Genomic DNA, 17,725 nt, shown 5'->3' with positions numbered 1-17,725 from the left:
TTTTTTTTTTTTTTTTTTTTTTTTTGCTGGAGGGAGCACCCAGCATGCCTACTCACCTCTCACCGCCACTCTTAACACACCTAAGTACAATATTTTAGCCAAACAACTAACCCTTAACATTACTGTACAGAAAGCTAACAGAATGTTAGCTTTGTGTCCATATATGTGTCCATATCAGCATGAACTAYACAAAATTTTGATTTTGTGCTTAAAGTACAGAGTGCTCTTTTTAAGGGCTTTAAAAATGTTTCTGTTTTCTCCTCCCTAATTTAAAACATGCTTTGAACCACAGATGTGGTAGTATTTGGTTTAAAAGAATGACAGAAAATACAGAATTAATTTTTAAATGCACTTTTTAAAAATCCCCTAATGAACTTATTCTGTGATGGATAGCTCTCACTTCTCTCTCTGTTATGGAGAATGGGGGCAGGGGCAAGACATGGAAGGCCAAGTCCAGATAACTTAAAAGAAAAAAAGAAAGAAAAAAGCAAAACAAAACAAAACAATCCCCAGCAACCAAAATCAGGTTTTTCAAAGCTTCCAGACAGGTAACAGTGTGCATAATAATGATGCAATGAGGAAGAAGTAAAAACAAGCCCCAAACACTAGGTCTAAAATGGATTTGGAATGAGTCTGTGAACATTAGCACTACAGTATCTTCTTTTACTTTTTCACATTGTTGTATTACTACCTAGCACTGAAACAACAACATCTTAGGATACACATTACTACAATGAGATTCCTTACATATACTCCTAGTCTTACTACAATTTTTCTTCTTGAAAAAGAGCAATATGCATTTTAGCATTCCCACCAAACGGCAAAGAATGTACTTCATAAAATCCTAAATCAAAGTCACATAAATATTCTTGTACAACTCAACTGTATTACAGCATCATACACGCTCAAGCTAGGATGGCTCAACAACAGGTGACTTTTCAGTTAAATATATTCTCATTGAAAGTGCACATGTTCAAAGCTTTTACCTTTTACAGACAAAACTGAACTTGAGTTCTTGTATACAGATAAAAAAAAAAATTGAAGTAATTGATATTTATGGAAAGATGCATAAGGTTTTAGTCTCCCAAAATTTGTAAATCGCTTCGAATGGATATTAAGCCCTTTCTGAACCCTACATAATACTACACTGTTAYAACAATAAGCTATTTTAGCTCATCTTCTGAGATACATTTGCTAAAATCAAAGCCAAAGTGTTGATAGGCAAAAGAGAAATAATAATATTGAAATGAAAATTAAATAGTAYTTTAATTTAAAATAAATAATTATAAATAAATCCACTTCACTGATACTCTATAAGATGCAAGACAGAAGTAGTTGCAAGGTGTCAACCAGAACCTTCTATGTCAKCTCATGAAAAAGGTGTAAAATAAAAATAACGTTTTACCCTTGTACAGAGTTAAGTCTAACACTGCATGGTGATGTGACTCAGTGTGTTTAGACAACCTACTAATTAAAAACAAGCCTCAATAATAAAAGTTGTATGAAGACTGTTTTGACAATGGGTCTGCTTTCAAAATGTAGGAAATAACAGCTGCATACAGCTATGTTACCTRAAACTAAATATGTCAGCAATGGGGAGGAAGAGGAGATGATAGGTGCCTGCTTAGGACACTTCCTTGTTACACTATGTCATCATAACTAAAACCAACTTTTGTTCTAAATTGCTCTTGCCCTCATTTTCACTATACAGCAGTTTTATCTCACTACATCCAAGAAGCAAATGAGCTGTCAAGACAATAAAATCTATAGGGCATCACAAATTACTAAGATGAGGACTGGTAGGGAGGAGCTGTTAAGGATGGCTCATTCAACCTTATTCCTTACTCCAGAACTGTTAAGAACTCTCACTGCAATTATATACTATAATGACACTGATTTTCAGTTAAGATCAAGGCATATTCTTTCAACTTCCATTGTTTACTAAAACAAACATATGAACCTAGGCATAAAAGGTTTCAAAATAAAATCCAGTGATTTATCCTAAAGATTAAAGTTGTTGGTGAAACATATTTAAGAAAAATACTTGGTAGCTTTTATTTTCATTCTTATGACAATATAGCTGCTCTTAGAAAATGCTAAGGTACATAGCTTTAAATCACTATCACGTACAAGACAAGGCATAAATACAACAGTTGTGCTCCATATATATTTGTGGTTAGTATCAGTTCCTTAGATTTACAACACAACATAAAATTAATCAATAGATAATCAAAAATCCTTACCGCTTTGTACCCCGTATCTGTTTTGCATGCTTTTCTCCCTGAAAACATTAGGATTCCTTGCCAGGATAGCCTGCAGCAAGACTGGTATATCTCCCTCTGGATCATCACTGCCAAGGTTATCTTTCAACTCTCTGGAATTGTGGAAGTAAGCAAATAAAGAGGCAAATGCATTTTCAAATTATAAGAAACTATGAGTCAAGTAAAAAAAAACAAAACCAAAAAAACCAAAAAAAAACCAAACCAAAACCAAAATGAAAGAAGACAATTTACTGTTAAAATATAGGAAAAATCAAGTCTGCAAAGCACTGCTTCCTGTCTCTAGTTTTTTTCATTCTCTTCCTTAAGGAATGGCAGAAGAAATATTCCTACTAATCCTACAATTATTTGCTGTTATAAGCTCTTCTGTATATGTGGCTGTCAGTTTCAGACTATAATAAGATTTCTTAGGCCCATTTTTGTATCATGATCTTCTTCATACAAGATTGCTTTGGCATAACATCAAGAATGTATTATTGTAGGRGCGAAAATAAAATACACATGAATGTCTAACATTCAGGTTTCAAACCAATTCTTTGAAAAACTTTTTGTTTTGAAAAGAGGAAAAGGCGTATCTTTGGGATCACAGGATTCCCTCTGAACCATRAAGAAATGTAATGGATTTTCCATAAATGCATCTGTACACTCACTTCTTGTTTGCTTTGAGAACTATTAAAAGCTACTTCCACTTGATCAAAACAATTGATTAGAATATATAAGAAAACGTCAGGGTTGTCAACACAAAACAATTCAAAGGATACCAGGGAGAAATTAAAAAAAAAAATAACAAAAAGAGAATACATTAGCATACCTGATGGCTCAATTGTTAAAATATTTAAGTACAATACATAATCAGAATTGATACAGGTGTCAAAAATTTTCTCTTGAGTATGTAATTTGTCTATGTACATTAGTGACTGATGCTGAACACAAATTAGTATTATACAATCAACACCATGATACCTGCACTCTTAACTATCAAGACGTGAATAAGCATCAGATCTATAAAATAACCCCCACAGTTAATGCACAAGGGCTGTTGGACAATGATTAATGTTGTCTAAAAGATTTGACTCTTACATTGCAGCCATCTGCTGAGCAAGCCTAAAGAAAAACCTGCATGTTCTAATTTTCATATTCTCATAAACATCCTTCTCAATCCAGTTTTTGATTTTGACTTCAAGAAATAAGGAAGGTGATCTGATGTAGAAGTTCAAAATACATACATGTGATCTGTTGACACCTGATTGAGACTGTGGACAAGCTGTGAAACCAGATTTTCATCCCTGCAAGCCAGAAGGCAATTCACCTCTTCAGCTATCCGTCCATTGAAAAGCAGGCTTTTTGTTGTGGTAGCAGGTAATGGTGATGGAAGAGGCAGCTGGTTCAAAACTGTTATTAGAAAACAGGAAGAACTTCAGAATTTCATGTCAACATATGAATGCGGACACCCCCTTACCCTCTCATAAGAAATAAAACCTGACAACTAGATTTAAAACTCAGGGAACACTTCTTTTTTAAAATTCTTGAGTACACACACAAAACCACTCACATCCCCACTCTCATGCCCGCACTGGACTCTAAAAATGTTGCAGAATATTAAGCTATTTATTATGTCATGGCACCTTTCTCTTGGAGACAAAAGCATGGACCAAAATAAGGAAATGCAAAATTTTTGTGGCTACATGCAGTATTGTAAATGCATTGAGCACTTCAGTTTTCTACTCTGATCTCAGTATTTAATCATCATTCCCACTTTATAAGGTCTTTAAAGAAAAACACAAAAAAAACAACCYACCAAAAATAAATCAACACCACAACCAATTAAATGCACTAATAAAATTCTCAGTTTATTCTTCTCTTCTTGTATTTATTCCTATGTAAACCATTTTCTCAAGACAGGATTGGTTGGTATGCTCACTGAAATGCCAATTCCTTCAGAAAAACTTAATCGTAGATCTCATAAAAATATTTAGTGAAAACACTGTTTCAGTTACATTATAAGCATACTTTATTTTCATAGGCCATTCTTAGGTCTTCAGACATAACAAAGAAGTGTACATATAAGAAGGCTTGACCAGGTGATTATAGAGCTACACAGACCAGAGGAGGGTAAGCCAGAAGAGGTCAAAAAGCTAGGCACAGAGGAAGGTTACTTCAGCGGGTTCAGGAAAACAAGCTGACTCCAACTTCAAGTTACCAGGCTGATCACACATCTCTGAGATCAACGTTTCAGAACCATTAGAAACAACTTCAGAAAAAAACCCCAATCTGAGTGAAACATATTTTTTAGTTCTTTCATATTGTGAAATTATTTATTAAAAAAAAGGTGAGATGACTCCAGCATTTTTACCCCATATAATGCATACCACTGCAATTCAAATGGAAGTGTGTAATATATGAAAATCACTAGCTTTCATTACTTGCATCAAATTACCTTGAGTGTGCCTGAAACTTGGAAAAAATTAGCAAAATCAGCAAAATACATTGATTAAAGCAGTGTAAATTTAGCCTACTCTATTCTCTTCAAGCATCATGTAATACATGTGTTCAGGGCAATCTGTCTTGTCCATTCCAGTTCCGTGATTAAAGGAACACTTGCACCAGAGTCTGATCAGTGACTTACTACTAGTAAAGTAACCTTGCCTGTAAATGCTTAATTCTGGAAAACTGTCCACAGCCAGAAACTTACTATTTACATGCTGATAGTCTGTTATTAGACATACATGATCATACATACMTACATATCTAAATACATAAGCAGCATTTTCCACTTGAATATTTCAGAATATACCAGAAGGACAGGAAGTGGGTTTTTCCTCCAATACATCTGCCTTTTTTTACTGTGGGCAACTAAATTCAATTGCTGGATATATATGTACACTGTTTCTTGGACAGTCTCCAATTTTCAACAGTGTAACAACAGAAGTGCTCAGAAGAAGTACCTAGGTCACTGAGTSCAATTATCCTCAGTCAGAAAACTGAGATATAAAAACTTTCTTACACTTCGTATAAACAAGATTCCTCTTTGTCCCAACTGTTCTTATTGCAATGGTTGTTCTAAGACCTCACTATACTAGTAACCAATCTCCTCTTAGTTTTCACTAGAAATCCATTTTTGGTCACATTATCATGATTTGATTTTGTATCAGTATGAGCTTTTAATGTAAATAGTTCATTTTCCTTCCTTGCAATTTGTCTTCCTGACATATTTAAARTCAGCATACACATTTCATATCTCCTTTTGTATGCTGAACAGCAAAAAAAGAAGACTGAGGTTCAGCTGCTTATTTTCATTCTAGCAGTCATTCTGTGCACCTATTAACTAGTTCAAAATTAATGAACTAGTTTTCAAGTATATTCTCTCAATTAGTTGCATATCAGTCTAATCCTGTGTCTATCTCTTTTCAGTGAAGATGAGATGTATATTTTAGAGAAGTACTTCATGATTTTTATGTTTTTCTTTCTTTATGTGGTACCCAAATATGTTATTGGAATGATAGTCCAAACAAAAAATGAATTCCTATATTAAGTTTCAGGTTTCCTCAAAGGGTTTTTTTTTAACCTACATTTCACTTTATACTTAAATTACTATGTTTTATTTGGACAGACTCTTAAAATTCAAATAATAGCAACATTAGTATTCTTAATGTCAAATCTGATTTTAAACAGAACTTCTAAAATAAAAATCTTTTTAGTATTTTGAAATGTCGGTATTTASCAAAGAGGTAGAAAACAGCACAGTAAAGATAAGAAAAAAAAAGTACTTACGGTCTGTAAGACTAGCAATCCCTGCAAGAGTAGTGATGGGAACATGAGGCATATCCCCATTCATCCTGAAGTTCTGGGAGAGTAGTGCCTACACAGGATATTTTAGTTCAGGTGCCAGCTATCATTACTTCCCATCTCCCAAGCACTAAACACAAAACAAAAAGAACAAAAATAAAATCTCTCAGTTTACTTTTTTAAAATTTTAAATTCATTAACATTAAGTAAATAGACCACACTACTCTTAGCTGCATACTAAATAAACTTGTTTCAAGAGTGAGTACAACAATTTATATTTTAAATAACAGATGGCATTACACAACTAAAAGGCAAGCTTCCTTCTGCTCTCAGACACATGGAAAACCAATTTTTTAAAAAAAGTTTGGACAGGTTATGCAATACTGACTCAAAAACTGGTAACAAAACTTCCATTTTCATGAAGTGTGATCGCACTTAATGTATAACCAGTTTAAGTAATTAGCAGTTATATTCACTCTCCTGTTTTGCAGAGCAGGTATTTTCACAAAGACACTACCAAAACTAAGAGGAGTAATTTACAGATTAAAAAATTAAGGAGCAAACAAACAGACAAATAGAAAATCTTAGTATATTATAAAAGTAGTAGCTATTTCAAAACTGATTTGACAGTATCTCTAACATATAACTGTCTGATCAAACTACTACCAGAAATTTCTATTAACGCCTTCTGGGGAAAAACTAAAGTTTCACCACCACTGAGCTAGTTCATTTATTTCCTGTAAAACAGCATCTTTTATATTCAACTACTAAAAAGGAATTTGTTCACTCTGTTTTCACTAGCTATTAAGATCCCAAATGTAAGGAAGTTCACATTGCAAAGAAAAAAAAGACTGCAGTCCCAAAGCATCAAAGATTAACAAACATTACACATTACAATTCACTAGAATATAATGAAATTGGTATGATTTTTCTAAAGGCATTATAAAGGAACTTGATATATGGTTGCTTGTTATAGACAAGCACCTGTGTTGACAGTTCGGGAAACAGTAAAAAGAGTCCTTAAATAAGAATTCCTCTTTATCTACTGAAATGCTGAAATCATTATTTACTTACACCTACTTTACAAGCCTATATTTTTGAGAATTACATCTAAAATACATACAAATWGTGAGATCTTTGCCATCCCTGTGAGATCCTGAGTAAAGTTTATCATCTCATTCACTCTTATGCCACAGCAACATGGCAACACATGGTAATATACAGGAATATATAGAATACCACTGCTTATAAATACATATAGACACCAAGACAAGGAAAACAAATGTTTTAATTCTTTCGTCTGCTCAAAGTTTTCACCAGCCACTGACATTACCTTTTCAAAGTCTCCCCTGTCTGCACATTATTTGAAAAAAAATAYTAACACAGAGGTTAGACTGATGTGACAATGAGCTGACTTCCTTTGTTGCATGTGCCATAGTCTCATTCTGACCAAAATTACTTTTTTAAAAATTAAAAATACAGTACATCGCAGATACAGAAATCTAGTAAGTAAGACAACTGCTACAGACTAAAGACAGATATTCCATGTGAATATGGGTTCCTGTGTTTGGACTTTTTTTTTTTAAATTCAGGAGAAAACACCCCTCAGAGCAGTTTCAAGTACTAGTTGATACTCAAGGATTTTTTACCCTGAATGAATACAAATACACAGAGAATTTCAGTGATTGCCTAGTTCCATGACTAAGCAATTCTTAACATAAAATAACATAAAATATTAAAAGAAAATACTCCAAGAGTCCCAGGATAAGTCTGCAGCAAGAAACCCACAGGAGATAACACTCTGAGTGYTCACTGCAAGTCTAGAAACTAAAGGACACCCTTCACACATAGGTTATATATTTACTATAAAAATAGTAATGACCTCTCCTGACTGAAACTGCAACAAAGGAAAGGCCACTAGCCAGTATTGTTGGAAATTTTTATATAACACAAAAACAATGAAATATAAGGAAAAAAGTATAATCACTTGCACTTCCTAATCACGTGAGAAAGCTAATTAAATTAGCTAATTAAATTAGCTCCTAATTAAAGTTCATTCCTAATTCAAGTATTACTGCCACAATAAATAAATTTATAAATTATAGGTATAAATACATATATGTAAATATATATATATACACATACACACAATATATATATATATTTTATACTGACATTTAATGGGAAAAACTCCTCCAAATCCAGACACCTAAAATTAGAAACCTTCTCCACTGATACATAAGAAGCCTGAACCTGGCAAGGTACAGATGTAAGAGTGGAGCAAGTGCAGTGAGATGGGATGGTCAGGGAAAAGTAAACTTTCTTTGTAAKAGGAGAGTAAAAGGGGTTGGTTTGTTTAACTAACAAAACAAAGGTCAAGTGGGGATGTGGTAGCTCTCGCTAAGGCATTTAAAGAAGGTCACAAAGGAAGAAATCCACAGAGCAATGCTAACACAACAAYAGATGGGCATGTGAACGGCAAGAAAGAAGAAAACCAGAACAGAGTTCTTTACATCGAAGCTGCCCATTTCTGGAACAGCCTTCCATTAGAAGAGATAAGCCACACCACCACCCCAAAGAGGGGATAACATAGATGTTACAGAATGGACAGGATGTGGTTGCCTGCACCAGCTGGAAGCTAAGTATGGCAATTCAAAAAGTCTGTCTCTGACAATATAAAGTTTTTTGTAAACATGATKAAATGAATAAACAGATGAGAGTAAACAAGACAGAAGGAGAGCCTGATGGGATTAAGTGATGTGATTGGTTTATAAAAAAAAAAGCACAATATGAATAAACCACATAGTAATATCTAGGTCCAAATACTACATGTGTTGTGTTGATGGCAAAACTGCATCTGYTATAAAATTGGCAAACAAGGTGGGATTCAATTCCAGAAGTAGAGACTGAGATTCAGTGAAACTACAACTCAAATTTGATGCTACTGAAAACATCAATAGACTCACTTATTTAAAGATTTTAAAATCTTAAGCAGTTAGGGGATTAGATTGACAAATCAMCATGGTATAGGCTGCTCCATACAAAACATCACAACAGCATGTAACACTTAGTAGCTTGACTGACAGACAAGTTTTGTTGGGGTGTTCTCTCCTACCACCATTCCACAAATTTAAGAAGAGTTAAAAGTACTATTGTAGCAGCTCACAATTAGTCAAGAGCAGTAATATTCAATATCTAAAAATTCTCCATTGCCAGCTTTGTTCAGTAATTGCTACCAATAGTATAATGTTTTTACCCTTTAACTGAATAAATGAAATTATTAGTTGTATTAGCTGAATTAAGGAAATCAAAGACAGGCACTGGATGCATTAGACCGTAGTGTAGCAGTTCAGAGTACAAGAAATCCAGGCTACATACATGTATGAGGTCTTGTATATTCAGAATATATATATGTATGCCCTTGCTTCTCTTTAAGAAAGAACAGATACCATAGAAAACATTTCAGGGATGAAGAAACCACAGTGCACAAAGGAAGCAACACAAAAAACCCTCAGTGAAAGAAAAGCAGTGAAGTAGCAGCATACCTAAAGAATAATGCATAAAAAAGTTACCATCATAATATACACTAATAAAGAAAAGCCAAGCTAAGATAGCAAGCAAAGCAATATTAAAAAAAAAATATGCTATGAATATGAAGAAATACAAATTTACATGCGCAATTTTTGTAAGTTATCCTTTTTTCTTTTTTTWAAAAAAAATCTGTATTTGTATGTTACCTTCTTCCTCCACCCCCTTTTTTTAAAAAGTAACTATATACCCCTTCATTGCAAGGGKAAAATTAAGGGAGGAAGAGAGGACCAAAGTAAGTTGGGAACAATTTGAGTAAAAAGACACTGACCTCCAGTGAAGAGACTACAAGCATAAAAGGGAACAAATAAGCAACAACCCAACCAGACAAATTAAAAAAAATACCCAGTAACAATAAAATAAAAAACAGAAATAAACTGCAATTGTATTTTTTCAGATATTGCAGCATTTAGCTATCAATGAAATGATGAAAGGGCTCTGACCACTGGTTATCATACGAAAGTACAAGCTCTGAATTTATGGAACATTCCTCTTGGCTGAGAAACTGTCTTGTCTCTATCAAAAATACCAGTTTTCCCTCAGCTTAGTTATGTGCATTCATGAGAACAGTAGAAAACAAAATAAAAGGAAAAATCCGCTCATGTGCAATAATACAAAAAGGCTCAGTAGCAATGCAAAGGTAAGTAACCAATCTCAGAATTCAGAAGTTTCCTATGTGTATTTAAATGTTTCATTGCTCATTCTCCAGGGTATTCTTTAACTTACTATATCTTTGGATTTTAAACCATAAATTATATATAACTGATCTGGTACTTTCCAAGAGGTAAAATAATGGATTAAAATTAAATTTTAGAGGAATGCCATGGTATTAAAAATTAAATATTTTTAAATTCATTCTATTAAGCAGAGTATTTTAAGTAATCTTGTTTTATTTAGCTTAAATTATGCAATCTTTATTTAGCATTAAAGTACACCAAAAAGTAGTTTCAATTTCCTATGCGTTGAACAACATCATATAGATAAGACCACAGCACCATGATCTAAGTTAATTTCTTCAGTTGCACATACAAATTAAACCAGTACAGCTATGTATTAGCTTATGCATAAACCAGCAAACCTGCAATCACAAATTTAGAAAGGTTTGCCTCATAGTCAATTTTAAACTTCTGCATTTTGCCATTAACTACTTTTCTTGTTCATTGCTACATGGACTTCTGCTAGCTATCAGTTCATAAATTACCCTTAAAACTGTTGAAAAAACAAGAATCACAAAGAGAAATAATTTCCTTTAGTTCTCATTCAAGTTAYWGTCACTGAGGTACATCATACAGTTTTATCCACAAGAGGGCAGATTTCTGGTTTCCATTCCAGACACGCAGTTTTATACAATGACTGTAAGTTTTCAGAACTAAAGGGTTACAAAAATACTTCAAAAACATACTAAAGAGGGAGATACACTTGACAAAATATAATCTACTTAAGTATCTGGGAAGGGGCAAGCACACACATTTACAATATAAAGCATTTGACATWAATTCAATCTCAGAAAAAGTCGGTATTTGAAATGAACAGTGAACATTAATTAGCTGACTGATGCAGCTGTCTAAGATTAAAATAGCAACACAAGAAAACACGAAGTGACTGGATATTTATCCAAGTTGAACAGCCAAAGAGGTGGTTGCAGCATGCCAGGGGAGGTAAAGGAAAAGGAGGGGTGCAAGCGGGGAAAGGATGTGTAGGTACTAGTGAAAGTTCTATGTTTCATTCATAAAGTGATCAGGCAGCAGAATCAGTGATGCCGACAAAACAAGTGAAAAATGAAAAAGCTTGAGATAAGAAAAACCTAGTACAACTTCTAAACTAGTACTAGCATAATGTGTTTTCCTTCAGTATAGGTGCTCAAACTACCACAAACTACAACCACTGTAAGAAAAAAACCTTAGTGGAAAGTACTATACTGTACAACTTTAAGTTGCTTATCAGTATAAATCTTTAGAAAAAATAAGTAAGAGCAACCAGCTTCTTAATTTGTAACTACTGCCACACTCTGCTGCTCTAATTTGATACMAGTGACACTGATGTCTCTCCTGCCCATGGGATACCAGTGGCAGCAACACCACAGTATATGGCAAGAGAAATCCCAGTACAAGGAGCAGAAGCACAGATGGAATGAGATAGGTCTGTGTACTCAGAGAAAAACACTCCCTAATGCAGAAGCACACACATTTCTACCAGCGTAAGCATCAGTTGTGCTCTGCACCTCTAATAACTCCTCCTAGGGGAACACAGAAAGGGAGTTGACACAATTGGACAATGSCCAAATTCAGAACATGCCATTTGCAGAGAATAGATATCTATAAGTAATACACTGCTACCCTGACCTGTGAGACACTGGGATTGAGTGCACCCATAGCAAGTTTGCTGGCAATTCTGAGCTGTGTGTGGTGCGGTTGCCAGGCAGCAGGGAAGGGATGCTGTCCARAAGGACCTGGACAGGCCTGAGTTGTGACTGTGCAAACCTCATGAAGTTCAAGTGGAGCAGCTATGATACTAACCATCACTGAAAAACAAACATAAGGGGAAAACACCAAACTGCTTATTACCTCATATGTTTATTTCTTATCTGCAGTATCCACATGCAATTTTTACTCCAACAAAGAAAGTAAAACTCTTTYTAATGAACACAGACCTTTTGCTTGCTCAATCACATATGCAGTGGCTGATACTAGAYACAGTTAATTTTATGGAAAGAAAATAGCTAAGAGATGTAAAGTAGAGCAAAAGCAAAAGAGTTCATTTAAGTCAGCTCTGTTAAATGGAAAACACTTTAGGCTGCAATACCCAACTTTGTTAATAAAACTAGCTGTGACAGGTGTTAGGGAGGAAGCAGGAGCTTGGTTTTTTTCAGCTTTCTGGAATTTCTCATGTCAGATGTCAGTAGTGCTGTTCTTTCCTAAAAACAGTTGTGTGCGGACTTTTACTTGTATTTTAAAGACTTCCTGCTCTTTAATTAGCCTGGAACTTAACCAAACTAAAAGCCTAGTGACTAAACTATGAACCAAAACCTACTTAATATAGTAGTCTCTTCTAATTTTTAATCTTGCATTTCTGCACTCGAACTCTCTCAGATGCTTCATAACCTTTACAAAAATAAAAACGGGTAAGAAATTAACCTCAAAGCAACAGCTGATTTTACTGTCTTCATGACACACAATTTTTGCCTTTTTTTTTTACTTTGAAAATTAATTAAAATCCCTCCAAACTTCTTCCATATACACTAAGAAAATAGATGTACCAGTATATAATTTCTTTAGCAATCCACCAACATAATTTTTTATATAAAGATTTAGTGAGCTGCATTTCAAAAGCACATCACTGCCTCTTCATATTGGAATTAATATTGACCTGTGATATGTTATTCCATTTGTCCTAATACACACCTTTTTGCCTGTTTTCCAACTTTATACAAGAGAGATGCTATACAGCACTGCAGGTAGCCAAGATGCTTTTCTTCTGGATTGTTGTATTGCTTCCTCTCATCCTCTCAACACAATGATGCAATTCCTCCATGTAAAGACTCTAAACCAGCCTGCTGTAACATAGCCGGTTTCCCTCTCTCCTATCCAATCCACTCCCACACCTCTCAGCTGCTGGATGAAGAGAGACAGTATACGCTGTAGCCTCTTTCTCAATGGGAACACAAGAATCTCCTCTACTCAACAACCAATTTCCACGAACTAAACTGTCTTGAGACTTTCAGCCCTTGAAAGTTGTAACTGAAAATCACTAATGCTTTCTAAAATTAGGCTGAAGGGTTTACAGATAAAWAGGTGTCAAATGATCAATAAGCAGTAAATTATTAAATTAATCAGTGGTTTACTGACTATGTGCAGAAACACTAAGAGTTTTGGTTATATTGTCCTGCAGTACACATTTGCACAATTATTGGCCATGTGATCATTTTTGAAATAATTTTGAATTTTATAGCATTCATTACTGAAAATCTGGTCTTTTTGATTCATTTTACAGGAAGTATTATATATGGGTCACACAGCACACAGGCAGATATACTCTCTAAAGAAAAGTATGTTAACATTTAAGAGGCAAAATCCCTAAACAAACAATGCAATTCCACATTGCAATTGAGATTACTAACATCTCGCAAAAACATATTGCCTGGAAAGGTTTAACACAAGAGCAAAGGTAACTTGCCAAAAAAACAATTGCAGTGTTAGTGTCCATAAATACAGGAACTGCTTAAGAGACTTCAAGAGATTAAAATTTTCACGTTTGATAACTGATTTTAGTTAATGTTTGTGTTCTAAAATTGAGAAAATAAAATCCTCTAAAATTGAGGATTACGTAAACAGTTTGAACACATATGATCCAACCTAGCAATGATAAAACTGTAGAGTTCCATGACTTTGTGACTATAAAATTACAAATTTGGGTCAGGATTCCCTGTTTTTCTTTATGGCATTTAAAAAATTATCCTCCTACCCTATTTAAGGGATTCTTAAATTACAATTAAATTCTTAATTACAATTCTATTAATATTATAAACAAAGAAGTTACCAATTAGCTTGTATAACAATATCCCTGGTCAGCCAAGACAGTCCTTTTTCTCAATTCCACACACACTCTGGTCAGCTAAACTTCTGAAGCACAATGAGTTCAAGATATAGCATAGAAAAAAAATTGAGACTACAGGAGAAAAAACAATCAAACATGTTTTAAAAAGTTATTAATAAACCCTGAAGCACACAATGTCTAGACATATTCTGCTGGAATAAATGTTAATGAACTAAGTTCAAATACAGACCAGCCTGCCACTAACAAGTGGGACAGAACAATAGACACTAAAAATCTGGAACCTCTCAACAGATACAAAAAATACTATATTGGGGTTTGGTCCTTGCAGGTCTGGGGACAAGTTAATGGTGTTACCTAGGAAAGTGCTGTGTGTAATTCTGAACTCCTGCTGTTGCTGTTGGTTCTCCTACAGCTGCAGCAAAACCACAACTGAAGTTTCTTAAACTCACAAACTCTACTGAAAGGAGGGATGCATATGAAAAAAATATTACTCCAAAGTGGTGTCTCTTTCAGCTCACTGACCACCTTCCACATCTTTCCCTATATAGGCTGCAGATGTTACAAATCTAAACCAAAGCTACCCAGGAACTGCACCAAGTAGCTTGCAAAGATGCTCACAGGCTAAGGCAARCTCACAGCTTCCATCAAGGTTAAACTTCGCGAATTCCAAAGTTTTCAAACTTATCACTGTCACAGCATAAAGAAACATTCAATCACAAACAATTAGATTAAATTATCATGGTCATGACAAAAAAAGCTTGGAGATTTTTAATGTGTGGCCTGTCCATTTTAAACATTCTCAGTTCACCTTCACTGGATACTGCAGCAATACAAGGAAACAGAATAGCTGCCAACAGTGAAAACGTACTTGTAGAAGTCACAATTTAGAGCAAAACAAAAGGTAATTATTTAGGTGGATAGGAATACCATGACCCAATTAGTATAAAACAAGTACAATGAAGCACTCTGAAGAAAATCTCCTTTACACAGAAATTCCCTAAAACATGCATCTGATTTCTTTTCCTTAACAAACCTGGCTAACTGAATCCAGTTTGGAAATTTTTTTCAAACTTGARTAGAGCCCACTCAATACAACTCAATTTTACAGGAAAATTAAACCAACTGAATTTAAGMTACTAATTCTGAAAGAGAATACAAACTCAAATGTTTATTACAGCTCAACTAAACCACTTTAATTTCTCCTGTTATTTTGCATCAAAAGCCTTAAATGTTGTCATGTAGACAAGGATTGAGCCATCTCTTTATTTCTAATTATTTCAATGAAATCAAACATCTTGAAATTGTTCTGCTGAACACAAATAATACASCTATGAACTAGCATCACATTTGTTTTTCCAAGGAACATGTATAATTCCAAGTTACACATTTTAAATTGTCTATCAGAATGTCTGGTACAAACTTACCCATCACAATAAAAGTGTGTAGAACACAGGAAACAGAAGATTCTCCATGACATTTCAATACTGAACTACTGTCAACCTAGTGGATTTTACTTCCATCTTTAAAAGCAGAGCAGATCATAAACTGTTCTCACCTAAGAGGTGAGAACTTAGGAGTGGTGCAGAAAAATTCCCTTAATTTGCAGATTTCTTTGAAAAACACAGAACATGGCCCTTCTTCATGGCTACCTCCTCCTTCCACAACAATTTCACAAAGTACAAGGCTAGAAGAAACAAGACCAAAGAGCTCACTGAACAGTCCATGAAACGAATGCGATTACCAGCCAAACAAGTTCTCTTTCGCTGACTTTTTTCCCACATCCAAAATGAATGTTTTCAAATTTGATGTCTTTGTGTTCTACTGTGGTTTCTTTTCAGTGCCTTTTCATCTGTGTTTCATCAGCTGTTTTAAACAACTTCCAGTGATGCGGCTGAGACATGGGTTTAGAAAGCCACAGTTCAGTTGCTCAGAGAGGTGCGCATGGAGACATGGCTGTGCAGTTTCAGAGACCAGAAAGGTCTCTGAAAGAGAATTAGAATTTAGGTACATGTAAGCAGTAACTACAACTGCGATTTCCATCATGTTACGCAATTTTGCTTCAGCCGATATTCAGGACAGCACAAAGACAAATAACTAAAAAGGAAGACAAATACACCTACCAAAATGTTTATGAACATTTGAAAACAGCTTCTAGCTGACTGAAGGCACAGTACACAAACTTACTGTTTCCTGACCTGCCTTTCTCCTGCTCCAACTGCTTATCATTTATCTCTGTCCATGATGTATGTATTAATCCCACTACTCCATAAAAAATGGTCTGCCAATGCAGTTATTTCCCTAAAGCTTTCTGTTTCTGTATGCAACACAAAGAATAGCAGAAAACAAGTCAGTTTAAATTTGACAGGAAAGAAAACCACGAATCACCTCTGCAGATGAAYAATGCCTCTCAGTACCAATGAAGTAAACAGTTCATGACAACAAATAGCAAAGATGTTGACCACACATTTGTTTTCCCTTCTTTGTTCCACCCCACTCCTTATCCTTTGAGGGAGAAGGAAGAGAGAACTACCACTGTGTTTATGCATCCATGGATAATTAACTCACCACCTTTTTTCCCCCAAAAATCACAAAATACTGAACAAAGTGACCTCTGGAGGTTATCTTCTCCAATCTCCCACTCAAGCAGGGACACCATCCTGTCCACAAAATGGGGAAATGAGGGGTGGAACATAAACCCTCCCAATTTTTAAAGTAACAGTGTACTCAAATTGACTCCACTTTGGTTKTTTTAGCTATAATCTTTGTTAAAGCAGGCAGAGAAGCACCTGACTTGCTCTATAACAAAATAAATCCAAAGACAATTCAATCATTAAGACAACATATTTTATTAGACTTAGGAAAAAAATATTTCCCAAAATCTAAGGCTCCCTGTTCATAAAGTCAAAATGTAAACAGTCAATTGAGCAACACCGTATTAGTAAAATCAGTATTTTCAGTGATTGTAGAACACTCTATTTTTGAACTCCTACACTAGTAGCCATTTTCTCCATTTTCATTTTAAGAGCAAGCAGTGTTTCAGATTACACAGACCCCAAGGAGAGTAACATTTCTAATCTTTACAGTGGCAGTCAAAGCAAAAACAGTAACAAAGCAAAAACTTCTTAACTTCACATTAGCCTCTATCTTTAGAACAAGCAAGTTACAACTAACCACATAACCATATACCAAGAGTATATACAGCTAGGAAAGGTCACCACAAGCTAAAAGGGCATCACTAATTCAGAAATTGTACCAAATTATGCAAAGAACTAAGTCTACACTAAAGTTTGTTTTCCAAACCTATTCCATACTGCAGTTTTTACTTCTAACTTTTAATTCTATTCATGCCTTACTTTGATGGAATGCAGAAACTAAGTTTGCTTATGGAGAGCTAGCATGTACGCTAAATAATAATATTTTCAAACACCCCTTTTATTGTAAATACGAATAAGAAGTAAAAAACCAAACCCAACAGAAACCACCAGAGGCTTGGTGCATCTTGCAAACAGAAATGAGTA

At 34.7% G+C, this 17,725-nt stretch overlaps 1 protein-coding gene across 7 annotated transcripts in view; it reads right to left on the bottom strand.

Annotated features, from left to right (window-relative positions):
- The window catches only part of NIPBL (NIPBL cohesin loading factor), a 154,326-nt gene that overhangs the window by 90,122 nt on the left and 46,479 nt on the right, over positions 1-17,725 (bottom strand). For all 7 annotated transcript variants that reach the window (XM_057364678.1, XM_057364677.1, XM_057364682.1 and 4 more), the window contains 3 exons: positions 6,051-6,195; positions 3,506-3,671; positions 2,244-2,374 (listed from right to left, as the gene is read on the bottom strand). In XM_057364678.1, the coding sequence (XP_057220661.1) occupies positions 2,244-2,374; positions 3,506-3,671; positions 6,051-6,114 (361 nt within the window). In that variant the 5' untranslated portion in view covers positions 6,115-6,195. The remainder of the gene's footprint in view (positions 1-2,243; positions 2,375-3,505; positions 3,672-6,050; positions 6,196-17,725) is intronic.

This window comes from Malurus melanocephalus, unplaced genomic scaffold (assembly GCF_030028575.1).
Source record: "Malurus melanocephalus ecotype Western Australia unplaced genomic scaffold, MMel_1.1 scaffold_41, whole genome shotgun sequence".
Taxonomy (NCBI): Eukaryota; Metazoa; Chordata; class Aves; order Passeriformes; family Maluridae; genus Malurus; species Malurus melanocephalus.
This window is presented reverse-complemented; position numbering and strand designations above follow the sequence as displayed.